Source organism: Mus pahari, chromosome 10 (genome assembly GCF_900095145.1).
Source record: "Mus pahari chromosome 10, PAHARI_EIJ_v1.1, whole genome shotgun sequence".
In the NCBI taxonomy this organism is placed as follows: domain Eukaryota; kingdom Metazoa; phylum Chordata; class Mammalia; order Rodentia; family Muridae; genus Mus; species Mus pahari.
The window spans coordinates 88,011,535-88,039,512 of NC_034599.1; the positions used below are offsets into that span (position 1 = coordinate 88,011,535).

The 27,978-nt window shown below is 39.8% G+C and overlaps 1 protein-coding gene across 1 annotated transcript; it reads right to left on the reverse strand.

The window, feature by feature from the left end:
* Positions 1-7,504: 7,504 nt before the first annotated feature.
* Positions 7,505-27,846, reverse strand: Dipk2a (divergent protein kinase domain 2A). The gene is made up of 3 exons (XM_021207449.1): positions 26,896-27,846; positions 13,785-14,088; positions 7,505-10,277 (listed from the first exon to the last, which is right to left on the reverse strand). The coding sequence occupies exons 1-3, from the start codon at positions 27,550-27,552 to the stop codon at positions 9,946-9,948; spliced, it is 1,293 nt and encodes a 430-aa protein (XP_021063108.1). The 5' UTR covers positions 27,553-27,846; the 3' UTR covers positions 7,505-9,945.
* Between the last annotated feature and the right edge of the window lie 132 nt (positions 27,847-27,978).

A 27,978-nucleotide genomic window follows, 5' to 3' on the forward strand; every position in this document is an offset into this window, starting at 1 on the left:
TAGATAGATAGATAGTAGATAGATAGATAGATAGTAGATAGATAGATAGTAGGTAGATAGATAGATAGATAGATAGATAGATAGATAGATAGATAGATAGATAGATAGATGATAGATAGATAGATAGATAGACTTGGAGTTTGGGAAAGAGGCTTTTTGCCTTGTGAACTGGGCTGGAAACTATAAAGCTGTGCAACCCTAATGCAGAATAGTTAACAGTCACTGTTGTGGACAGAGAAGAATGGAGATTTAAAAAAAGGGGGGGGAGGAGAGGAGGAAGAGGAGGAAGAGGAGGAAGAGGAGGAGAACTATTTATGGAACTTGTAGGGCTGGTATGGCATGTAAATAGGGCGGAATGTATGGGAATACATGTATGGACACAAAGTGCCAGAGGCTAGAATCAGATACCACCTTGGCATCTTCCCAGTTTTGCAGCCTTGGGCAAGTCAGTAACACACCAACCTGCTTTAAAGAGTAGCTATGCAGTATTTGGCACAATGCCTATCACTCCAAGTGTGCACATGGGGAGCGATGCTATTTAAAATTATTTGTTAGCAGAACAAAATTAGTCCTTCCTGTTTTCTGACTCCTCGTCCCAGCACCTTCCCTTTCCAAGCAGTAACTGATCCCTGCAATCCCTCACTCTCTTCCCCTTTCCCCACATAGTACTGTTAAGCTGTTTCTATGTCCTATCCCAAACCACACAAGGATGACATGCAGCATCCCTAGCATCTTTAAATTCATTTGCAGTAATCTCCTTGTTATTAACAATGCAATCAAAGAACCCAGGCATCCTTTTCACTTCTGCCATTCAAACCTATGTGGACACGGCTCTAGAAGGGCAACGCCCATTTCACTTGGCGTCACTGCCACCCCATTCCTGGTTCTGGAACAAGAATAGACAACTGTGCACACTCCCCTGAGGCACCAGCCAGATGTGCTGAAAGATGTATGGCAGTTTAATGGCTTAATGGTGCTTCAAAAAGTCAAACATTGAATTATAGGAACTAACAATGTTAGTCCTGGACATAAATGCCAAAGAATTAAAAGCAGGGACTCCAACTGATGCCTAAATGTACAACAGTATCCATTGTGGCATTAGTTATAAAAATTGAAAACAACCTAAGTGTACACCAATGGATTAATGGAGGAATGCATGTGATCTATGTATACACTGGGGTGTGAGCCAAAATAAGGAAATACTGATGCATGAGACAATCTGGGTGACATGTGAAAAGAGCACAGATAAGTGAAAGGCGCCAGATACAAAGCACAAATACCGTCCTGTGGGCCACGATAAAGTATCCACAGCAGGCCACTTCACCCCTGAAAATCTCCAGCACCTGAGAAAAATAAAAAGGGAAGTGAACAGTTATTCCTTAGTAAATTGAAAACCTGTTTGAGATGAGGAAGTACCTTGGGAACAGTGCTGGTGCCTACACACAACGCTGCAAAATAACCAGTGCCACTGTGACAAAATCCTAAGTGGTGGAAATTTCTCATTTTATTTTGTATATTTTCCAAAAACATTTAGAAAAATATATCACACCAGAACGAACCCTCACACCAGAGCAACCCTCCACCTCCCCCACAGCTTATCAACTGTAACCAGTAGTTCTAGGTATCTAAAATCAGGGTTCATATTTGCAGTTCAGTGTCTAACACTGGCTGTGGGTTAGGCAGTAGCCGTGGAGTGGCACTGTTGGCAGGACATGATCAAATCTGTTATTCCTGTAGTTACTGGATATAGTAACTACAGGATACTACGTGGATATCCTCTAAACACGTCAATCAAAAAGCTATTTGCTAACCAGAAGGCAAAGGCAGATGGGTCTCTGATTGCTGGGCTAGCCTGGTCTACGCAGCAATTTCCAGGATTGCCAGGTTACACAAGGACACCTTGAATCAAAACACACAAATGAGCCAACAACTATCAAAAACCAACTGAAAAAAAAATATAGATCCTAGTTCATACTTTCTTGCTCTCCCCAATGGATGGCTTCTGGTGGAAGGGTGGCGGAAATCAGTTCTAGCTAAGGGGCAGGCCACTGAGAATTGGACCATGCTCCAGTGAGTTTATAGATGATACAAATTGGACTTGTTTACTACCACTACTACTACTATTATTTGACTTTGGGGGCACAAGGAGTGGGGGCAGACATGGAAGGACTGGGAAGTGAATGTGACCAGGGTATATAATATGAAATACCCAGAAATTATTGGAAAAAAAAGTGGGGGCGGAGAAGCACCTGCCTCTCTAGATTTACCTAAGTGTTTCTCCTCACCCTTCAGCACCTTCTTCACTTCACTACATCTTCACCTAAGACTAGCCTGGACAGAACTCAACCTCACTCTTTATCCTCTGCACTTGCTTTGTTCCTCGCAGAGAGGAGCATGGAGATAGGGTAGTGTCTGTCATCTGACTTTGATGAATTTGCAAATTTAGTCATATAATTACCCAGTTTCATTTAGCAACCCCCGAATACTTAAATTATCATCCCATGGGAAAGAACCAATTAATGATACTCTGCTATACTTGCAGACAGGATCCTGGCATAACTGTCCTCTGAGAGGCTCCACCCAGCAGCTGACTGAAAAACAGATAGAGAGACCCACAGCCAAACATTAGACAAGAGCTCAGGGAGTCTTGTGGAATCGGTTTGAGAAAGGATTAAGGGACCTGGAGGGGATAGGAAGTCCACAGGAAGACCAACAGGGTCAACTAACCTGGATACTTGGGGGCTCCTAGAGACTGAACCACCAATCAAAGAGCATACATGGGCTGGACCTAGGCCCTGTGCACCTATGTGGCAGATATACAGCTTGGTCTTGATGCCGGTTCCCCAACAACTGGAGCAAGGCTATCCTTGATTCTGTTGCCTGCCTGTGAATTGTTTCCCTAACTGGCCTCAGGAGAAGAAGATGTGCCTGGTCTGGTAGTGACTTTTGATGTGCCAGAGTGGGTTGGGTCCCAGCAGGGGTAAAAGCAGAGGAGGGAATGGGGGAAGGGGTTGTGTGTAGGGGGGGAACAATAAATAAATAAATGGGAAAAATTATAGTTACCAGTTTTATATAGTATTTATACTTTTTTTTTTAAATGTAGGTGTTACTATATAACATATCACCGGTTAGCTTCAAACTGGTGATTTCCTTTCTTGGCCTCACGAGTGCTGGATTACAGGTGTGCACCACCACATGTGCCAGATACACTTACAAGTGTTAAGTATACTAACATTAATAGATATTGTCATATTAACTTAGTAGGCTATTTCTTCATATAAAGATGACCTTAAATGAATCCTCGGGTTATAATAAGTAGTCACAGACATGTCATTGTAGCAGGTGCTTTTCATTGCTTTTGATATTTCAATTAAAAAAATATGTGAGTTAGTTCAATGAGAGCTTAGCAGTACTATCTACTCTTCAGATAGTTTCTCAAATAGTCCAAATTATTATTTTTCCTTAGCTGATTGTAAACACAGATGAAGTACAAGGAACTGCAGACTTAGAATTCTCTTGCTAAATAATAGCTTTAGCCATTTCATCGACATCACAGAGCAAACTCTAAAACTAATGCACTGAATGTGCCTCCTGAGCCAATGCTAGTTTATCGTCTCAAGTCACAAGGAGGTAGGAGTCACTGATGACTGAGTGCCACCACCGAGGAAGAAACTAGTTACTTACTCCTGAATGAAGTTCCTTTTCTCTTTCTGGGGAAAACACCGCTTTATTTGTTACTACAAAGTACGTGTAGCACTTTTCAACTTCCAAAGTGTTTTTCCATACATTTCCTGATCCTGTCCAGTTATCTCATAAGGAGTCAAAGCAGGCATTTGTTGTCTTCAAAGTGTGAGTATTTATCTCACAGACATCCAATAATTTATCTATAAGTCACAGTTGGACAAGAGTAAGAAAAAAAAAAACAGAAAGAAAAATATTTCAAAGGGATATTATCTTTAAAGGTTGTCTTTACTTCAATGGCAGAGAAATATTCCCTTGGGAGCAAATGGCTATCAAGTGCTTGTGATTTCTATTTATAGTTTTAACAACAGGAAAAGATTTGGGGGGAGGGGACTGGGGAATGTGTGTGGAGGCCACAAGGCTGATCTTGGGTGTCATTCCTATCTCCAGGGTGTCATTCTAGTCTCTGGTGCTCTGTTTTTTTCAGACTGCGTCTCTCACTGATCTGGAAGTTGCTCATAAGCTAGGCTGCCTGTCCAGGGAGCCGCCAGGAATCCACCTGTCTGTGCCTCCCCGGCACTGGGAATACGGACCTGCCACCATGCCTGGCTTTTAGACACATGGGATCAAACTTCGATCCCGATGCTTGTTTGTCAGCTTCTTTACCAAAAGGACTCTCTTCCCTGTTCTGATCCCCATGGCTTTTTCAAAGATGTCTCTTGTTTCCTAAGACAAAACTGCCTACAGCTTCTGATCCTTACTTTATTCTCAAAATATTTGAAAATACCTGAAGAAGAAGAAGAAAAAAAAAAAAACCCATACAAGGGCCACAATGTTTCCTAGTTAATAATAGGGGAAATCAAAGAAACCCAAATCTGCTGTATTAGTAGAAAAACATAAGCACTGTTTAAAATTCTAAAAGGTATCCTTCAAGGATTGGTACTGAGACAATGGGACACATACATTATAGGCCAAATCTTAGGAAATAAACTATTGCGAGCATATACTTTGTTTTTCACTCCCTATCCACCCATGATTACTAAGTCATTCTTCCCAAATGGAAAGATCACCCAAATCCACAGGACTCTTGAGTATCATCACCTAGTTACAATAGCCTTACAATATATGGATGGAGCTGGAGAGATGGCTTGCCGCTAAGAGAACTTGTTGCTCTGCAGAGAGCCTAGGTTCAGTTCCTAGTAGCTCACAATCATTTAGAACACCAGTTCCAGGGAATCTCACCCTCCTTTCTGGAATGCATGTGGTACCCATGAGCACATGTTAAGCAAAAACATGCATAAAAAAACATAAAATACAATTTAAAAATATGGGGGAAAAACCCTAAAAAATATAGGCTAAGGAATGTTAAAAGAAACTACACATAATAACAGTGTCTTGGATACAAAGAAATTAGCATACTCCTTAGTGATATTGCAGTTGCCATTAATTTTGTTCCTTTTTCAATCCTAAAATGCACAAAGACTGACTGATTGACTATGTAGAATTTGCAATGTATTCCCTAAAGGGCAGCCTTTCTTAAGTCTATACTGTTTAGACTGTTGTCAACACATGGCCTACAGTTGCAACATATGAAAGGAAAATAATTCTAGAGATAGGCTTCTGGTAAACGCTTGAGCAAACACCTACCTAGAAATCTGAGAGGCTCCAAGTTTGGAGGTCAAAGGGAACAAAGCCCTACCCACTCTTTCAGAATTGACAGCTCTCCTTTTCCATCTCCTCCCTTCACCTTTTCCCAAGTCTTTGTTACCTTGTCTGAAGGGACCCTTCTTCTTCTATTTGTCCTAATAAATGTTTCCTTCCCCAAATTTATAATTGGAAAAACGCACAAAACTTGTCCTTTTCTAATGATTTTGCCTTCTTCTTCTTCTTCTTCTTCTTCTTCTTCTTCTTCTTCTTCTTCTTCTTCTTCTTNCTTCTTCTTCTTCTTCTTCTTCTTCTTCTTCTTCTTCTTCTTCTTCTTCTTCTTCTTCTTCTTCTTCTTCTTCTTCTTCTTCTTCTTCTTCTTCTCCTTCTTCTTCTCCTTCTCCTTCTCCTTCTTCTTCTTCTTCTTCTTCCTTCTTCTTCTTCGAAGTAGCTGCAGTTTAATTATTCAACCCTGCACCAGAACACAACGTGTTGGGCTGTTTGGCTTTGCCTCAGACGGTGGCCAAAGCATAGGGCCATGTGTCGCTTCTTAAAAGTTGCAGAGTATGGAAAAGGAGGGAAAAAAAAAAAAAAACTGTTCAGGCCAACCATTCAGAGGTCAGCCAGAAACCGAGGTCCGGCTCTTCTCCTATCTATTTTTGTAACCTAGGTAAGTGATCTTACAAAAGGAAAATATTCTTGTTTAAATCTTGGACTGACTGACAGTTTAACACTGTATATTAGTAATTTATAGCTTGCTTAGCATAAATTTCCATAATGGGTATTTTTGGGCTCTTCGATGTGTTCAAGTGGGAAAGTGAAGTTGATGAGGTTACTCAGGTCATCCACTGGTTCACATTTCCAATTTTTAAAGAAAGCGATTTTTTTAACCTGCAAAGGTGATGTTTCTTTCACCAAACTTCCTTCTGATGCTGTTGCTTTTCCCTGCAGCTTATGGAAGAAAACCATATATGAAACTCAGAATCTGAATTTTGACCAAAGCTAATGCTATGCTTTAAGAAGTTTCCTCCCTTCTGTTTACTTTCCACTAATAGATTATAGGTATGGCCATATTACTGGTCGGCTTGTGGCAAGACATTTATTTCGTAGGTGGTACTGGGTACTTCCTTCTGTCCAGATGGCCAGATCTATCATCCTGAGGCTGACTCCAGCTCCAGTTGCCATCCTGATCCATGAATATGTCCCTGTCAGCTTTTCAATGAATAGCTTCGGTGTGACCACTACTTAGAATTGTTACTGCAACTGCATCAGGAACTGCAACCTTGTGCTAACACTTCTATATTTATTAATTAAAATACTAAGTGTTCTGTAGTTTTCCCTGGTATCATTTGAATTTTCCAAAGATAAAGCAGGGTGCTTCATTTTGCTCTACCTACCAGTTTTCCCAGTAAGTCTTTAATATCTTCTCAAAGGTGGCATACCTGATGTGCTGGTTTGGTTGCTGTTTTCAGTGTCACGTGAGTTCAGAGATTTACATATTGAGCATGTCTCCATCCACCATGGTTACCATCTTGCTTGGTTATGAAGTTGTTCCATCGCCGGGCAGTGGTGGCGCACGCCTTTAATCCCAGCACTTGGGAGGCAGAGGCAGGTGGATTTCTGAGTTCGAGGCCAGCCTGGTCTACAGAGTGAGTTCCNAGGTGGATTTCTGAGTTCGAGGCCAGCCTGGTCTACAGAGTGAGTTCCAGGACAGCCAGGGCTACACAGAGAAACCCTATCTCGGGGGGGGGGGGGAATTGCTCCACCTAGTCACCCTATGGTTCAGAATGCTTGAAGTTGGAAGGTTTATAAAAAACTTTCTGCTTTGGCCATTACTATTCATTTTTGACTAGTTTTACACTGTAGATTTTGTTGGAAGAGAACACACCTAATGTATACTCTTGAATCAAATGACACAGTTAACTTCCCAAGGTAAGCTGAGAAAAGCAGATATTGAAGCTGAAACACGCTTGGTAACTCTGGAAGGTACTGCAATAGCTATGAACATCATATAATTCTTTTATATATATTTGAAATTTCCTAAGCTCTTTTTTCCAGTTATTAGTAAATTTAAAAAAATCACTATCACAGCAAAACAAAACATATTCCTTAAACTCAGTTTATATCCAACTGAAACAATTTCCAAAAACTTGCATGGTTGAAGACAGAGTAGCCAAAGTATGGTTCTTAAAGTATTCTTTATTAAGATCATTAAAAGTTGCAGAAACAACTTTATATTATAAAGGCACAGGGAGACAGTTCTGATAAAATATTCAAATTAAACAGTAACATACAGTACAAAAGACAATTTAAATGCACATACAAACCCCAAATGTTTTGATTCAAAAATATTTTACTGCGTCTATTAATGGGCAATGATTAAAAATATAAATTGCTGCTGTATAATAAATATCTGAGTGTGAACATCTTGATAGCAAAGAGAACAAAATATTTATTGCTTTTCACATACATATTTTTCCCTGTAATTTTAAATTCCTAATTCTTTTACTACCTTCTCAAAACTTCCCCAAAGATAAAAGCAATTCCACATCATCTGTAATGGTAGTTACACCTGAAGTAACCATCACGGCCTGGAGGGCTTCTTTACTTCTTGCTCTGTAATCACAACCACAGTCACTCACCAAAAATATGATGATGTTTGTGGAACCACAGACGGCTCTCCTGTGAGTTCCAGCCTCCATGTTCTGAATAGGTGGAAAATACAATGGTGTTCTGTTTTGAAATTCTATACTTTAGTGTGGCTCCAAGGACGCAAAAGACTTGGATGATTTTTCCTACTCCCTTCAATTTTTTTTTTGAATTTGTAAAAAGTTAGCTTAGCAAGTTCTTCAATGTTTCACTGAGAACTATGCAATATCCTGATGTATAAGAAGAAACACAATGCAATCTGTCTTATAATACCCCTTACCCTATGTCTTCCCAGTTTGAGACTTGGATTAACTTTATTGCTGTTTTCCTCCACTTTGGATTAACAAACTAATTTAAGATGGTACAAAGAGAATTCCCATCACAATAATCAAACATGAAAGTTTATCCTAAATAATGGCATTTCAACTTAAGAAGTACCTATGCTAACATATTTGATAAAGTAACTTGACCATGTCATGTTCAGATGGTATATAGCAGCTACAAGTGCACCTGGCATGGGCTTGAGGAACAATAAATAGTTGCTAAATGAATGAGAAGGACAAACTTGGCTTTGGTTGTGCATGTTTTAATCGCTTTCTGATTTCAGTAAGTCAGTCCGGAACCCACTACCCCAAACTTTACTGCAAACAAAAGAAACAACTTCAAACAGAAAAATATTACCTGTGCTAGTTAGAGCCAACTTTTACAAAGAACAGTTTTTAAATAGACAGAAATTTTACACATAATTTGTTAATTTTTCTATTCACACATTTAAATTTGATGTTCTGATATTTAGCAATTGGGTAAAGAAGATCACAATGGGCACACAAGCCTTACAGTAAAAATTATTAGTGTATCAGTAAGTAAAAGGTTCTGATGCCTAATTGAATTCCAACAATGATTACCATATTCATTTTGGAGAAACTACCAATGAATAAAAGGTAGAAGGTCTTTATGATATACATTTTTTTTTAATAAGCAGTAGCTCAACTGTCAGCATTAAAGGGACAGGTAGATCTTAATTTACGAGTGACAGCTAAAATACTGAAGTGGGATAAGAAGGTGACCAATTCTATTTTCAGTTCTAAACATAGGAATGTGTCTAATATTTCTTTGGCATATATGCATTACTATCTTGGACTAGTTAGCATTTAGAAACATTGACTTTTATTGTTTCTTCAATCAAAGTTATCGAAGTGTAGACTGCTAGTGTACTATTCTTGAAGCCTTTTAGCAAAGGATGCAGTGACGTTTTGTAGCATATGCTGAACATCATGTTCAGTGTATACTTATAATTACTGGCATTGAGGGAGTTAACTCTTAAATAACCTGAAATGATGTTATCATGCAGTGGTAAAGCATAGAAGGTTGGGGAGAGGTAAATTATTTACATGATGAAATACTAAGATCTCTGTAAAAACCGTAAACCTGGGAGTCCTGCCCTAACAGTAAAGTATGTACCGCATAGCACTGAATGAAAACTACTTATATTAAAATTTAAATGAACACCTATAGTAACCTGGGTGTGTAAAACTTTTAAAAAATGGAAAATGATTTTACACATCAGAAGGAAAACGTGGCCTATAAAACAGGCCAATCTAACTTGACATTCAAAGTAAATGCAAGAGATTCACAAAATCATGGTAGAAATGCAAACTAAGTACCAAGGTACCCTTTGATACACAAGCCATGTAACTATCAGACTCCTTTCCAATAGCTTAACAATATCATCCACTCAGGTATGGGAAGGGGAAAAGCAGTCAATGGTATCTCCAAAGTGAAGAACAGACTTGCAGAAGCATCGTGAGACTTTGATGTACAGTAATGTCTTATTTGATGGGTGTAAGATCTATCAGAAGTTCATCATCCTCCGATGCCATACTTCCACACTTTGTTTATTCTAGGCAGTTTTTTGGTGGTTTAGTTTTGCCAGTGCTATTTCAGCCAAGAAAAGTTAAAGATCACTGCCGACTACCTCACATTGTGACTTAACTGTGCTAGATAGCCACGCAGTTCTTTTGCGGCCTGGAACCGGCCATAGCGCTTCTTGGGGTTGGTGCACTCATCCAACAAGGCCTCCAGTCGGCCATCTTTGGCAATTTCACTTGGTGGATCATGAAGGAGTCCTCCAGAAGTGCCACGCCAGGTGGCATGTCTAGATAAGAGGTTTTGACAAATGGCATAGTAATTGTGGTCCACAGTGACACGAGCACAGAGGATTTCTTTTGAAAATGATAAGCAAGCTTCCTTGTCACAATCGTCAAACTTGCTTTCATACCATACGTCCCAATTCTCAGGCTTATCTGTGAAAGAAAAATCAGAAATGTTTATTTGAAAAACAACTTCCTAAGGTTCTCATACAGAATATCCCATTAATTAACAAACCTTTGTTTTCTACTCTTATGTATAAAATATACATGGTAAAACTTAAAGTGTTTCAATATACTAATTAACAAAAACATCATTTATTGGGATCTCAGGTAAAAGGATCAAATGAGGCCCAATTTTTCAGGTTTATCTAGGATTTCCTCTACTATAGAGAGGATCCTAAAGCATTACCTAATGCTACAGGACTGGAGAGATCTAGATTTCTGCCTGGAGGCAGCTACATAAGAACTTATTATTTTAGAACTTAAAGGATAGCAAGTCAAGAAATAAGAGATACCAGCGTTGTTGCCCATAAGACAGTGTCCGCAAAAGGATGCACACGGGCGCTGGTCCACCCAGCCGAGGAAACAGCACTGCAGCTAGCGTGTGAGACACATACCAAGAAATAGGCACAAGTGAAGCTAGGACAAAACACAACATAACAACAGCAAACTGTAACTTGCATGGAGCATTTACTGCTCAGAAAGGTAGCTTTGGGTTAATGCCAGGAGAGGGCAGGATGATCATAGCAGGCCCGTGAGATGGTTTAGTGGAGCCTGATGACCCACATGATGGAGGGTGACACACTTGCATACCCACATCCACATACATATACCCGAACACACGAATAAATAGAACTTTTAAGAAAGTTACCTCAGCAACTAGAGAAGGTCAAGAAAGGAAAGCCAAATCAAAGCAACATTCGAAACAAAAGCAAAATTTAAGGTGTGACTGGATGGCAAGGCAGGAAATATTAACATAATGGAGAGAATATTTTATAATAAAAAAATAGCTATAAGACACTTAGGTGGGCCTGTCATATATGTGAACAGAATTAGATTTGAAGTCCTAAGTTTAAATTCAGAAGACTAACACCCATATTGAGAACACCAAAGCATACATGTGCTTGATGGAGTCAAGGCTTTACAAGCAAGTAATTAGTATGCACAAAACAGATGAGACAGACCCCTTCTGCAGAGAAAAATTGCACTCGGGAAAGCCCAGAAGCACAAGAGGTCATCCAGGAAAACAAAAGACCATCATTCCTGAGACATCAAGGATAATGGATGGACGGATACTGAAAATAAAGCAGAATAAGACAAGTCTCTCTCTCTCTCTCTCTCTCTCTCTCTCTCTCTCTCTCTCTCTCTCTCTCTCTCTCTCTCACACACACACACACACACACACACACACACACACACACACACACACACCCTGTACCCAATAAGAAATCTGGATCCTACCAGAACAATGAGAGGTGATCAGAACCGTTTAAGCATTAGTTAAGCGAAAGGAAGCTGCACCTTCTAAAATGGGAAGCGTGACACAGCATTCTACAATAGCCACCAGTATACAGGGAGGAAGAAGGGAGCAGGACCCTCAAGTAGTACCCTCCCCATGGGAGGATCATTACAAATCAAGAAGTCAGAAAAGTGCTTGGTGGGCACAGGATCTGAACACGATGTTAAGAAAAAATAAGCAGGATTGTAATGATCATAGATAGAGAATGCAGTGACTATACACCTTCCATGTCGGCCACGTGGACCAGGCACCACAACTTGAAAATGCTTGAAGGTAAGCTAAAATTGCTCCTATCCCTTATATCCAGGGTTGAGATAAGCTAAGAGAGTAAGATTCTCACCAAGGAGCAACAATTCTTGGGTTTATTTGGTTTACCAGATAGGTCTTACTGCATAGCCCAGGCTGGCCTCTAACTCAATATGTACCCTAAAGTGGCTTAAAACTTGTGCTGTTCCTGTATTACCTGCTTGAGTGTTGAGATTCAGGTGAGAGCGCAGTTTCCCTAACATTTCTTTTTCTAGCCAAATTACTTTTAGAATATAGCTTATTTATCCTTGACACTTTGAAGTTCCTATGGTATTTGAATTTCAAAACATTTCCCACACTTTGCCTACCAATCATGCAGAGAGCTCACAAATAAATAGACAGCAAAGTCTAGATGAAGATATAATCATTACTGTTAAGCTAAAGTCAGATCTGCAGTGCTAGAAATCATCCAAATTAAAATAAGATTAAAAACCACCACAATGGAGACCCCAGGAGAGAACAGAACACCCCTGAAAGACCCTGCAGAGAAATGAACCCTCCACAAGAGCAGCTACACTTTGATGACTGGTAACAAACAGCATGAACTTCCTTTTGCATTAAGTTAAACAAGGGCGTTTCAACTTTTTCCATACACATCCTCCTCCTGCTCAAGAAGGGCTTCTACGACTCTGAATATATAGGAATATAAATCAAATATTTGACAACAAGAAACCATAAAACAATTTGATATATAGTTGCATCATTTATTAAAGAAATGAAAAACTCATACCAAGGAGATGAACATGTATTTAATTTTATGCAAGAATTAACTCTCAGTTGAGTACCTAATACTACTGCAAGACAAAGGACATCTCTTTGTTTCTCAGAGCTGGATATTTTGAATTTGTAATAGTCAATGCTGAGAATGCTACTGTGTATAGGTACCTACCAGATATTGGCAGAATTATCTTTAGAGCCATTTCAGAAATTACTAATCCCAAACAAAAAGTGATATTTTTCAAACTGAAAACTTAAGCCAGCATTTAAAATAGTAATTTTTAATATCAAATATTCTAATATAATACAATCTAAAACACCACTATTTGATATTTACATGCAGGGAATGATTGTAAGAAAATATAAAGTTTTCTATGGACCAACATTTCTATAGCTTATATAAATTGTTTGCAATTCATGAAACACAGCAATCTCCAATCTGTGTCAAGGTGATTCAGGCAGCAGTGACTGATGATGTAAGGGGTGACAGGAAGCTCTGTGTTCTGCACAGCACACAGAGTTTGAAATCTAGGCTGTAGTGAAGTTACATGATACAACACATAGGCAATCACTGGCATAAATACTTGAGATTCATTATTTACTTGATTTTGAATTAATTTTTGTTAGTTGCACAATTTAGAATTCTTTGACTATTACCAAATTTTTCCACAACCCCCACATTTGGTTATGTAACCTGTTCTGATGTTGTGACCCAGTTTACCAAGCTGTGCCCTACACTACAGAACACAGTATGGCAAAAGATAGACATACATGTACACATACTCCACAGACTCCACACATACCAAGGAATGACTGTAAGAAAATATAAACTTTTCTATGGTCCAACATTTCTGTAGCTTATATAAATTGTTTGCAATTTATGAGACACAGCAGTCTCCAATCTGTGTCAAGGTGATCCAGGGAATGGGTGGGCTGTATTCATTTAAACACAGATATTTTACTAAATATAGAGAAGATTCTAATTGCTGATCCTGATCATACAAAATTTTAAAAAAAGATACAAGGTTCTCATCTTAAAAAGAGTGCAACTTTATTAGAAATATAACATCTAAACATAGAAAATGTACAAAAGGTAAATCTGAAAATTATATACTTACTTTGTCTAATTAATCTTTTGTCGGCAACTAAAACATTTTCGGCATCCACAATGATTACCTTCCCATCTCTTGGACCAACTGCAAAGTTGTCAAAGCTGACGTCCAGGAGGTAGAGTGCAAATTCAAAGTCGTTGTTTGTAAGCTGCTCTGCTATCTCCATTAGCTGCCAAGCAAGGTCAACCCTCTTCTCCCACGGTGCATTAAAATAACTCCACAGTTCTTCTCCAACATAATTTACAGCCACCATCCTTCCACAAGCTCCAAGATATTTTGCAAATGGCCAACCTTCATCAGATGGAAAACTCTACAAAAGAATTATCTTAATATTATAATACAGTCTGATGAGGTTACCTTGGGTGTTCCCCCCCCCCCCAGATGCTGACAGTGGGGATTCCTCCTAGGTACAGTTCACCAGTATAAACTTCATCTTCCCTCCTCACTCAAACCATTACCATAGACCTGAAAGAATGTGAAAAACTTTGTATTCGAAATCTGTGACAAGTACTACTTTTCAATCTCTCAGAAGCAAATTTACCAATACAAGGGAAGAGTCACTGTCTTTGTACCAATTCAAAAAACATTTATACTTTCCTATATCTTTTTGATTTCTATACATACAAGCAATCAATGGTTTCCTTTGAATAGTCTTGGAAAATACACCAACAGTAATCGTTTACCTGGTTAAGCACCTTGCTATGTAGGCAATAAAGACGAACTATAGAGGCTTTGTTTAGCTACAGGCTTTTATTTTAGAAGAACAGACACTGAACAAATCCTATGGTGTTAGTAACTACACTAAAGTTTGTACACTTCAAGAGGCCCTAACCAATCCAGAAGCAGTCAAGACAATGCTGGGGAGGATTACTGGATGAGTAACAATAGCCAGGCCTGAGAAAGAACATTTTTGTCTCAACATGGTCTCCCATCTGAGCATCCATGGACTTGAGTTCGTCTTCTTTCAACCTTTTCCCCCTACTCCAGCCTCAAAATTATTATCTTTTTCACATTAGTGCAGTTTTCTAATGGGCTTTTTAACTACTAGGAAGATTCTAGCTCTAAATCAAAAGTAATGTCTTAAAAGCCATAAACAAGTCATTTTAAACTTAATTATCACCTAGATCTGCCCGTGATCCCATGCTGGGAATCCAACTCCAGGCCCTGTGCATGCCAGGCTTTACAAATGAGCAATATCCCTGGCCCCATCAAAGATACTTTCTACCACTAAATATGCTGCAACCAAAATGAATACTGGAGAAAAACAAAAGATGGTTAAGAGTTAATTATTACTTTCATGTGTAAGGTTGCAAGGCCAGGTTTGTGTCAGTCTTGTTCTTAGCTGGAAAAAAAAAATATGAAATGATACTTAAACCAGCATTGAAGGAGTGGGATAAACCAGGAAGACAGCAAATGCAACCTTAAAACCCTCCAGAGACCGAGCTTCTATTGTCAAACTCCGGATAATCTACATACACTTGAAGAGCCAGAGGTATGGCCTTTCTTCTTAAAAACAAACAAACAAACAAACAAACAACAACAAAACCCAAAAAGCAATGCTAATTTTGCCTCAACTTTTAATTGTACAGATTATGTTTAAGTTTAAAGAGAAACATCTTTAGAATTACATTCTCACTTTGCGCCCCCTTTAAGTCTAAATATACAGAACAATCATACTTTGCATACACAACTTTTAAGTATTCTATGACAAAATTCTACTTATATGAAAAGAGATCATGGATCTTAAACATAGTAAATTAATAAATTCACTTTGGGGCCAAGACAAGAGCTACTTAGTTAGAAATTAGAGGTAAATGTGTTTTTAATCCTTAACAATATTTTTATCTCTCTTGGGCGCTGAGAAAAGTGACAGACAGATCACTCATGTGAAATGTGCAGTGCAAAAACTGTTCACAAACCACAGTTTCAACTTTCCTCTCCATTTAAAATATCTCATGACCTTGACATTTTTTGTTAGACAAACGGCTACAAAAGACTTGCCTATTTATAAGAAGTGTGAATGTATCCTGACATAAAAATGGAACACTAAAGTTTAATAAGTATGTGGGATCACATTATTTTATCATGTAAAAAGGAAAACAAAACCACCCCCATACAGTATACTATTCACACGCCATACTGTAGAACAGACACAAGCATATCTTTGTGAAAATAAAATGGTCTTTGAACAAGAGAAAGGGGAGCCCTGCCAACATCTGCACATGTACAAATGCCTCCTTGTTTTTGGAGCCTTTCCAACTGGCAAAGGACAGTCAAATGTACACTTCATTACCCACCCCTCATGGAGGAGGAAAATACATGAACAAATGTCATATCGAGCAACTTTTATATTAGCATTGTGACTGCCCATGGTTTCTAACTGACATCTTATGCCTCGCTTTAAGAGACAATTTTTTCATGTAGCTTGCTACCTACTCTTTTGGAAGAGCTTTCGTCACTGAAGTCACACCATTTGCTTATAAGACAGAACTATTTCACTATACAATCAAAGCACTAGTCATTAATGAGAACTAATTCTTATTAAACACTCTGTAGTACAAAAGAACAAAAAAATAAAAAACAAAAAAATGGCTCAGGGTTGGAAGCCAAGTTTAAAACAACCCTGGCGGACAACCAAAATACCATAGCCAAGCAGAATTTGAAAGACATTTTGAATTCATTAGAGCTTGGATTTGTTAAATATAAAGTAATATTGAAAACAAGGTTTTTTTTTCTGATTAGCAAACTCTTACGGATATAAAACAGAGTAGCTGGGATTTAAAAGTTTATTATGGAGGCCTAGATTTCCTTACTTAAAACAAAAATCTGAAGACCAGATATTCAAATTATCTGAAACCAAAGAGTTTCATTTAATCTGAACTATGCAATTATTTTATTTAATTATTTACTATGTACAATTGAAAAATGTGCAAGTGCTTCCCAAACGAAGGCAAATTTTCCGACTTAGAATAGTACGACAGATGTAACAGGTCCTTTCAACTTTTTATAAGTGTTTGTAAATTATTACATGTATAAAATATAGACTATCAATGTTATAAAAGTAAAGACTGCATAAAGGTACAAGATAGTTGTAAATCTATGTTTGTTTTCTATTAATGTACTTTAAAAATTAAATTAGTGACAGCACAAAGACAATGCTAGAATATTAATGTTGACATAAAAATTATTTGTATGTAGCATATGATGCAATGATAGAACACTTATACATTATGTGTGAGGCCCTGGAAATGACTAAGATGCAGAATTTTACTAAGGTCATCCTCTATTATACAAAAACAAAACAAAACAAAAGGAAAATAAAAACCATGGAGCTCATACATGATTCACACTCAAAGATTATGGGAAACGGCTGTAATATAGGAATGCTACACTTTCTATATATAACATACAGTCTTCAACAGAACTTCTACAATAAACGGAAAATATTACATAGCATATTAGAATAAGGGGTTTGAAATTATAAGACTCAGATGCCCACCTCAACCTCTACCTCTCAATACCTGAACATAATTCTTCCCCCAACTCCATACTTCCAGTGAGGCTACTTCTCCCATGTGCTACAGCTTCATGGGCATTTGTTTTCACTAAAAATACAGTTTCATACCTTAGCATACACCTGGGGTGCTCTTACCACATTGACAGTCAGTCAGTCGCATAAATACACTTAGGGTTGGCTTAAATACAGACCATGGAGGGGGAATAACCCTACACTAACCTGTATCATAATATCTGCTTGAGGAATGCTGCTATGTGTTAACAGCACAGGTTACATAGTTCCCTTTATAAAATCAGAGAAAATTCTTAAACAGTGGAACACTGGATTGAAAATTGACAGCAGTCTGCTTTGAATTTATCTTGACTACTGCAAAAGAACTATAGTTGGCCAGAGTTTGCCTTTTATTACCCCTGGACTTTATGGCAATTAATACTGTACTAATACGTTAGATTTATAATCCACATAACCAACTCAACATATTTGAATCCTTCTTTCTTTCTATTGAACACAATGATTTTGTTTTTGATTTCTGGTAGTAAGTGGTTAATGAAGCACTTGGAATTTTTTTGGTATGCATTACCACATTTTAAAGTTTTGTATTGTTGCATTTATTAATATATATACATTTTTATAAACATCACATATTTTTAGGATAATTGCTAACAAACGTGTATAGCCCACTAGGAATTAAGAGCTCCTAGAGAACAGTGAATAGATTGAGTGATTCTTAATCATATTTATTTCTATCAAGAAAATAAGTACATTTCTGGATGAGTATGTAGATTTGGAGAAGCAGATCTTTAAAAAGTTCATTGAGCTCAGAGTGCATAGGCTTTCCCTTTGGTTCTGAACCTGCCTGATGAAAACAATGGTATACCTATCACTCCAGTTTTATAGAGGAAGAAAACAGATCTCAAAGGACTTACTATTCTCCTATATATGACATATAACGAACAGATTAAAATACAGCCAACTTATAAAGGCCAGTGCTCTACTGTCTTTTACTCCTATGTAACCAATACTAGTTTTATATGCTAAAGTTTAAGTACACAAATATATTTCATAGAAGAATACTAGCATTCTATTGAAAAGTATAGAACTTCAATTCAAGAGAAAATATCAAATAAACACATGAGAAATGTGTTACCATTTAGAATTGTTTTGTTTTGTTTTTTTTAAGGCAATTCCTAATAAATTAACTTCAAAAAGCCTATCACTTATCAAAATATACAACCTAAAATGTCCATCAGTTTTTCTATACTTGCATTTCGGCACAAAAATACACAAACTTTGAACTTGAGAACATTTGGAGAAAGCAAGTGTTATAAGGAGTACAGAAATGTTTAAAGGTTTAATTTCAATCTTAGAATTATTTTAAAAGCCCACATCTGAATGAAATCCCAGTGTGGCAATACATGTTGTAACAGCTGTTCCTACAGATTAGTCAACTGTGCTGTGCTGGTGACAGACTAATGTGTTCACAGTTTTGTGAACTGTCTAGAGGGGAATACAGCAAAGTTACCAGGAAGACTTAACAGTCACCTCAGCTTTACTAGAATTTCTATGAGATCTAGCTTAATTTAAATTGGGAAGTAGCTAGCAGCCAAAAATTTATCACAAATATAGCAGACACCTAAAAACTCAAGATATTTTAAGTCTCAGGATATGCCTCATTTATCATGAAATCATCTTCTGAATGTCATTTTCCACCCGCCTCAAATTCCAACCTTAACCAATGCTTTGAAAATAGAAAGGTTGTGTTAACTGAACATCCTGTCAAATGGCTGTATACAAAATTGGAAACCAATGTCACATACATTAACACAAACCTACCTAAATTAAGTATAAGTCGTCTTGTAGAACAGCTTTTACACACACACACACACACATACACATACACACACACACACACACACACACACACACACACACACACACACACACACACACACACAGCCAAAACTCACTTGGCAAAGCTTTAGGCAAAAACGTACTAATCTCAACAGATCCTTTCTTACCTANAAACCAATGTCACATACATTAACACAAACCTACCTAAATTAAGTATAAGTCGTCTTGTAGAACAGCTTTTACACACACACACACACACATACACACACACACACACACACACACACACACACACACACACACACACACACATACACACACACACAGCCAAAACTCACTTGGCAAAGCTTTAGGCAAAAACGTACTAATCTCAACAGATCCTTTCTTACCTACTCTACAGACAGCAACTGTTACCCACATTTCTAACTTGAATGTGTAAGTACAAACATTTGCACCAATTATAAAAACATTAAAAGAAATAAGAACACACTCTTAGGACCCGATAACCTAAAAATGTGATCTTACTTTCTCAGTCAACATAAGTTTCCTTGGTTCCAAGCACCACCCTTCTTAAGAACAGTAAAACATCTGCCAACAGCAGGGTCTTCCACACCATTAAATAAATGCCAGTTGCTGGCTTACAGAGATTAGTTTTCTGATTGCCTTAAATTTAAGATGAAACGAAACCCAACTTCCCCCGCCCATTTCTTGTGTGCTTTCTTACAATGGAGTCTAACAGTAGACTCTAAGATTTCTTTTACTTCTTACATCTTAACCTAACAAGTCTTAGCAGTTACTTTCCTTAAATTCATTCTCCAAAATTTCCTTAAATTTAATTCTCCACTGCTTTGAAAATAAACTCTTGAGCTCACCCAGTCTGAGTACCCTCTATCTTATGCTCAACTAGCCTTCCCTACTCCCATGCAAGAGCCCCCCCACCCGAGACCCTCTCTGATTTTTTACCACCAGAGAGCTTCCTTGTCCTCTTCATTAAATGTTAAAACTCAAAATTAGCTTGTTCTGTGTGCCACCCAATCTTAAAGCTGAAGCTGTGCAAACTGTATCCTGAACATCACTTCTGCTGTAACCCAAAGGTAGATACAACAGTGGCTGGCAGCATTCAACAATGGCATCGTAACTCTGATGTCACCTCTATTTTCCATCGTTCAGCAACATCAATGTACTGAATAAAATTATAACTAATGATTTACCAAGAAAAATAAACATTTTTTGTATTTACAGTATTTATTCTACTTCATTTACCTCATATGGGACAAATGTTTAACCCCCCCCCCTTTAAATGATTGCCCCCAGTAAACTAGAACCTGAAGTAACAGCTATATAGATATGTAGGATGTGTGTGTGTGTGTGTGTGTATGTGTCCATGTCTGTGTCTGTCTGTGTGTGTGTGTGTGTGTGTAAAGGAGGTGGCATATGAATATCTGTCATGCAAAGTGTGGAGTAGAGATTGAAGGACTGTCCATCTAGAGACTGACTCACCTAGGGATCCACCCCATTTACAATCACCAAACCCAGACACTGTTGTAGATGCCAACTAGTGCTTGCTGACAGGAGCCTGGTATAGCTGTCTCCTGAGAGGCTCTGCCAGTGCCTCACAAATACAGAGGTGGATGCTCACAGCCATCCACCAAACTGGGCACAGGGTCCCCAATGAAGGAGCTAGAGAAAAGACCTAAGGAGCTGAAGGGGTGTGAAGTCCCATAGGAGGAACATCAATATAAACTAACCAGTACCCCCAGAGCTCCCTGGGACTAAACCACAAACCAAAGAAAATACATGGTGGGACTCATGGCTCCAGCTGCATATGCAGCCGAGGATGGCCTAGTCAGATATCAATGGGGGAAGAGGCCCTTTGTCCTATGAAGATTCTATGCCCCAGTGTGGGGAATGCCAGGGCCAGGAAGCAGGAGTGGATGGGTTGGTGAGCAGGGGGAGAAGGGAGGGAACAGGAGGAGGGTGTTTTTTTGGAGGAGAAACCACGAAGGGGGGATAGATAACATTTGAAATGTAAATAAAGAAATATCCAATAAAAATGAATATCTGTCATGGTAAAACCTATGTATTCTGACATATATATCAGCATAATACACTAAAGGTAAATAATCTTGCAACCACTATAGCTATCTGAAAACTAAAAAGTTTACAAATAATATTTGTAAAGATTTCTTGTTTGTAAACATGGATGCTTTATACATAATACTTGAGTATGTTCCATCTTCTTTCATCTTTAAAGCAATCCTGTCTGGTAAGCACTAACATCTTCAATCCATTAATTGAACCTGAGTGCTGAAACATTTGAGTGATTTGCCCACATGTCACTGAATAACTTCATGTTATTACAGAATATAAATGGGCCCAATTTGAGGAAAGACCCCACCTTTATACCTCCAACCAGCAAAATCTCACCCCTTCAGTACTCAATCCCCTTCGCCCTCTCCCAACCCTCAAATGAGACATCTAATGTGTATAAACTGTGTGTAACTGCTGTGTGGATCTGTGTGTGTGTGCATGTGTGTCCTATACACTAAGCTAAGTACTTGTGGCCCAGGGTAGTCGCTCCAATATTTTAGTGCAAATTCCTTACACGAAAATTTGCCAAATGAACAAGCAAAATTCAATTATTCTGACTGCAAGTCTAATAATAAGCTCTTTAGTATTTCATAGATAATTTCTTCTTTGCAACTTATAAATTGGATGATTTTAATATATAATTTCTAAAACTTCCCAAAGTCCAGGCTTGGTGACACATGCCTGTAACCCTAGGACTTGGGAAGGCAGAAAGATCAACAGTTCACAGTGAAAACTAAAACTTTCCAGGCTTTATAATTAGGATGGATAATTACCCCCAGCTTAGACTCATTTCACAATGGTTCAAAATTCACTGCACATATAAGAAATGCAAGTCTTTACATCCTCAAGGCCATTATTAGTTTACTATATAGATGAATGGAAGGTCCAGGAATCAAAGTCAGAAATCTGTGGAAACTCAGTAGCAGTCAATGACAGTACTAGGCCAGAGCAGCCACAAGGTTTTACATATATCATATATATAGAATATATAGAGAGAACATATATATAGAATAGAGAGAACATATATAGTATATATATATAGAACATATATATAGAATAGAGAGAGAGAACATATATAGAGAATATATAGAGAACATATATATAGAATATATATATATAAAACAAAAACCAATCTCACAACCTTCTGGAACGCTAACCGGCCCCTCAAGTCCTGCCCACAGGAGACAGAATAACCAGCAACAAAGACAAAAAGATCACTATTTCCAGCAACAAGTATAAGGACCAAGTGTAAGGCAGAATAACACCGCCACCCCCATGCAGCGGAAATATGGAGACATGCTTCTTTAAGGATGTCTGTTTCACTGGTTTTCCCAAATAAATAAATAAACAAATAAGTGAAATGTCCCTTTATTTTTGGACCTGAGATATACAAAATTATTTTTGTTATATCCATTTGTATTTTTATGAGATTTAGTCAAGTGTCAAACAAGTTCATGGAACCCCAAATGCAAACATACACACACACACACACACACACACACACAGAGCTTATGAATTTAAGATTACAAAGTGCTCTCCTCTGCACTGCAGGGTGTGGGATGCACAGCTGCAGCCCTAGTACCGGAGGCTGAAGCAGGAAGACAGTGCTGAGCACCAAAAGAAAACAAAGCACCAGCCTCTAGTGTGTTTGGAGCCTAAGCACAGGATGCAGTTACTAAATCAGCTGCCAGAGAACAGGAAGGAGCCACAGCCCACCGCCTAAAACTTCCAGGGTGAAAACATCCATTCTGAAGCTACTGCTAAACAAGATGCTTGGCCCCTTATTTTTCTCAATCTGAGTACGCATGTGTAAAATTTAGATATTAGAAAAGCTTGAAAGACTGTTTGATCTGGCCTCAAATTCACACCCCAGCAGAGACCTAGCACCCCAGTCTAGTCCTCTTTTAGAAGAGATTAATTAAATCCATTAGTTAAAGCTAAACTTAGAAAACAAACAACACACCAACGAAGAAAAACAGATTTCTCAAATTAAGAATTTGAGAGTCCCCCAGTAGGGCAGAATCAAAGGAACTAATTCAATAGACCTATTTAGGATAAAAGAGTTACTCCATTAAAAAAAAAAAAATGTTTGTCAACTTATCCCAACATTTCTCTCAATGGTCATAATCCTCTTTGTCTATTTCAAAAAGTTCTTCTTAGCAAGGCACCAAGAGGTACATTGTCCTGAACTCAGGCTGCTGCTAAGGGAAAGCCCTACTCTGTGCTCTCTGCAACCTTCCAGTGGCTCTGTCAGAGCAGATGAGATCAGCAGAGCTGTGGTTCAGTTTAGCCTGTCAGCAGTCACACACTCTGTGTTTCCGGAAGCTGACCGAATATGCTAGGTGATTACAGTCACCCTCTATTCCTATACTAGCATTTACCCCCTGTTGGTCACGCAAAACCCACACAAACACCCTGAATATAATATTTTTCCTTTTACAAGTAAAAGGAAAGCTTAAAAGCCACAGCAAACAATAATTGCATACTATAAAAATTAAGTTCTATTAAATCTATGATTCAGAAAATGGAAGGCAAATATAGTTCAACCAATATAATACAGTTAAACAAATTCTTGGCCCTTCCCCCTAAAACAACCAAGGGCTTTCTTGCCAGCGCTCCTAGGTCAGTCACAGATAGTGGCTGACATTCAGAATCTCCACAGACACTCCCCATCCTGACCTCATCCCATGTTCAAGAACAGGTAGCAAGCACAAACACCAGCAGAGAAGTTACCTTCCAATGTCTACCTTCCATTTTTAAGAACTAAGATTGTTATCACACACACAAAAACCAACAAATCCCACTCTGGGTCCTCCTCCTTCCACAGGATGAGGGCTGGCTAGGCAAGAGAATATACCTCTTGATGAGTAAAATGTAAAGGAAAAAGGTTTCTGGCATGATAAAGGTTCTGAGAACTGTCTTGTCCATTGCAGAACAGCTTTTCCTAGAAGCCAGACACAGCCATGCTTCATAACTGTTAAGACCATTAGGCAATAGGAAGGGCTGCACTCGCTTTCAGTTTCACACTGCAACATTGACAGCACAACTACAGTTTAACACAGTGTGTGTGTGTGTGTGTGTGTGTGTGTAACAGACAACACCTTCCACTTCCCTGTTCAGGCCACAACAGAGACTTCATTTTTTTACTGTTTCTTAATATCTAAGAGCTAATGTATTAAATTGATCTACATTTTCATCTGTCTCACTAGTACCTTAAACAAAAGGGGATTTTTACAAAGTAATTAATTACTTAAAAGCATCATTACTATGTTACTTTTGTGAAGAACAGTTTGATAATGCAAGTTCACAGGGTTTTTTTTTCCCCCTAAAATTTTAGACAATAGAAAATGTAAAAATCTAGTTTGTCATAATCCAGCATCCAAAAATTCATTAGGTGGCTCCCTCTCCTGGAAAAAAAGTGAAAGGTGAGTTCAGCTTTAAGTTGTAAAGCACTAGTTCCTTAAAAACACTTTAAAACTCTATGAAGCAAAAGTAAAGAAGCAAATGTGAGTGGCTTTTCTATTAGTACCAAGACAGTCAGCTTTATAGAAACTGTACCACTAAATGTACAGTTTGCATAGCTAACAAGTAATGTACATGATGATCTGATTTACCATACAAAAACAGTATTCTTGATTACAAATCTGGATATACTTTTAACTTACTGATTCACAATCACACCACACGTACTTTCAAACTCACTACCAAAGATCAAGTGTTTCTGTAAGGGAAGTATCTACTCCAGGAGGATTTTAGGTTAAGCTCCACCTCCTCAGGTTAAAAAAAAGAAAAAAGAAAGAAAGGCACTGTTCCACTGGTAGTAAAAACTCCAAAGTGTGTCTTTAACAAGTATAGCGTAATGAAGCATCAGGACTACCCCTGGGAGCTGGGCTGACTAAACTACTGATGCAATTTATGAATGCCACAATCTAGTAGACATTTTCTCACATTTATCCTGTACTCTACGCAATCATCCACCCACAGTAATTTAGGCATTAGGCTTCAAATAAAGTGAGAAAAATGTAAAGTCACAAACACATTGAACTATCTCAACTGCACAACAGGCTGAAAACGCCCAGAGTGTCAAGACACAAAAACTCCCAGTAAGAGACAGCTTTGCGGTGTGGAAATTACATACCAGTTTCTCAAGTTCAGATGCCTCTGTTTTTAAAGAAGCAAACACAATGTTTAATCTTAATATTAGTTGTTCCTAATGCAACCATACCTAGAATCAACCCTATAAAAATCGTTCAATAGGAACTCAGTATTTAAAATGCAGAAACTGTACATACCTTAAGTTCAGTGCTAAATGTGGAGACCTCAGAGATTGATTATTGACTACACTCAACTACACTGCTAAGTGCTGTCAGTACCTTACTGACATAAATACAGCTTGGAGAGGTGGGGGCTTGGGGGGGGTCATACTTAAGGATTCAACCTTTATAAACTCACTAATCTGGAAACGAATGAATAGAATAATCCTCTAAGGTAAGCTTAACTGAATTTACACTGATCAGAGATAAAACAGTATTTATTAAACCATCTGAACTCTAAAATTAACCCATCACATATATCTTACCAGCAACTTGAAATTTTATTAAGGCTCACATTAGAACTTCATCTGATCAAATATTCGTGTTAAGGATGCTTGGCTGAACTAATCAAGACTGATTTCTCTTGACTAAGACGTAGAAACTTGAAAGAAAAAAAAAAGCCACCAATAGAGTACATTCCTATTCATACTTTAATCAACAACAGAAACAAGGTCCAAACCCTCTAGCCATTAGTGACATTCTTAGCGGAGAAAGGGCGTGAACTATACAATCAATTACTTGTGGTTAATTTAAAATCACTTGTCCTAGTACTTGACGTTTAGAACCCGTAACTTTTCTTGCAGCCAAGAGAGATCACACACCTACTGAACAATCTCTGTCCAAGGGCACAGCACTTTAGCCGGAGGGGAGGGGAGAGTAGAAACAAATTACTCCAAAAATAAACAGGATTCCTTTCTCTTATCTTTTTTTCTTCTTGCTGCCACCAGTAAAACGATTCCATTCTATCCTCCTAAAGGGCACGTTTATTTTCGAAATAAAGTCAAAAGAGAGCAAATAAGTCAGTTGGGCTGGAGGCCAAAACCCTTTTCCTTCGATCCTAGAGCTCCGACCTAAAAAACACTTTAATTCCTTCCTTAACCGGATTACCATATGACTAGGGCAGGTCACAGGATCAAGATGCAAAAGTCCGTCTTGGCCTTTAGCCTTCCCTGCCCAAATCGAACACTTTTCCCCATTTCCTAGCTTCTAAATCCACGCAAAGCACGAGTCACTAATTAGTTCCCTTCACTTACCACCACCCCACTCTCTGATCTCATCTTTCCCACCTGGTCCCAGAACTAGCTGATTAACCAACAAGGAGATGATCTAAGAAATAAAACAAAGACAGACTCGGAGAAGTTAGGCTAGCCAGGCGGGACAGCAAAAGAAGTGTGCCCAGGGTGCCCCAGCCCTCGAAAAGGAGTACAAGGGCTCTCGATCGCACTGGCACTGGCATCCAGACTGGGACGAGCGGGAGGACGGAAGGAAAACTCGCGAAGAGGCATTTTGGGAGAGTTGGGGACGCACTCCCTCTGGCGTCGAAGAGCCCCGCGCCCGCGCCTACCTGTAGCACCAGCGGCTCGGGGTTGAAGGCCAGGGTGAGCAGCAGCTGCATGCGCTCGGAGTCCTTGAGGTTGCGCAGCAGGAAACTGCCCGAGTCCTTGGTCTCGGCGTAGCGGCGCACCAGGCGGTCCAGCAGGCGCTGCGAGGGGCAGTGCACCAGGTCCGACCAACCCTCCACCGCCTCGGGCGTGAGCAGCCGCACGTCGCCGTTGAGACGCGCGAACTCGGTGCGGGGCATGGCCTGGAGCAGGTCGCAGCGCGGCCGGCCGGTGGCCCGCTTGCAGATGCTCTGGTCGAGCTGCGCCAGCTCGCGCTGCGAACCCAGGCGCTTGAGCACCACGCGCCGGCGGCCGCCCTCGCGGGGCTCGCCGTACTGCGCGAAGTACACGTTCTTCACGTTGAGGAAGTCCAGCAGGCGCAGGCGGCCCCACGTCTCGAAGCCCACCTGGCCGTTGAGGAAACGGCGGCACCAGCTCGTGCCGAAGCACGCCGGGCACTTATTGAGCTGCAGGAAGCGCCGGTCGGCGAGCTCGTTGCGCTGCCAGGAGGCGAGCAGCGACGGCGAGTGCAGCAGCATCAGCACCAACAGGCTGCCGAGCGCCGCCAGCTTCAGTGCGCGGGACAGGCGGCCCAGCTTCAGGGGCACCAGGCGCCACATCCCGCCCGCGCGCGGCAGCCGCCGGGGCCGGGGCGGGCGAGCGCACCCCGAGCCGCCCCACGGCGCCGAGGCCCGCGGCGCAGACGGAGGGCGGCAGCGAAGGAACCCGAGGACGGGCTGCGCCGGCCGAGCGCGGCGACTTCCCGAACGGCTGTCTCCACAACTCCCGGTGCCCTCCTCCGAGCTCCCCGCCCTCCGACTCCGCGGGCGCCGCCTCCTTGCCCGCCAAGTTATAGAGGCGCGGGGAGGGGGGAGGAGGAGGGAGCGCGGGAGCCGCGGTCGCGCGCACGCGCACTCCCGCCCGGGACGCTTGAGCTGCGCCTGCTGGGTCCCGGGCGAGCAGCGCGCGCGGGGGCGAGGGAGGAGTCCGGACGCCTCACACTGGAGAAGCTACGGCGTGAGGAGGGGAGGAGAGGATGCGGCGGG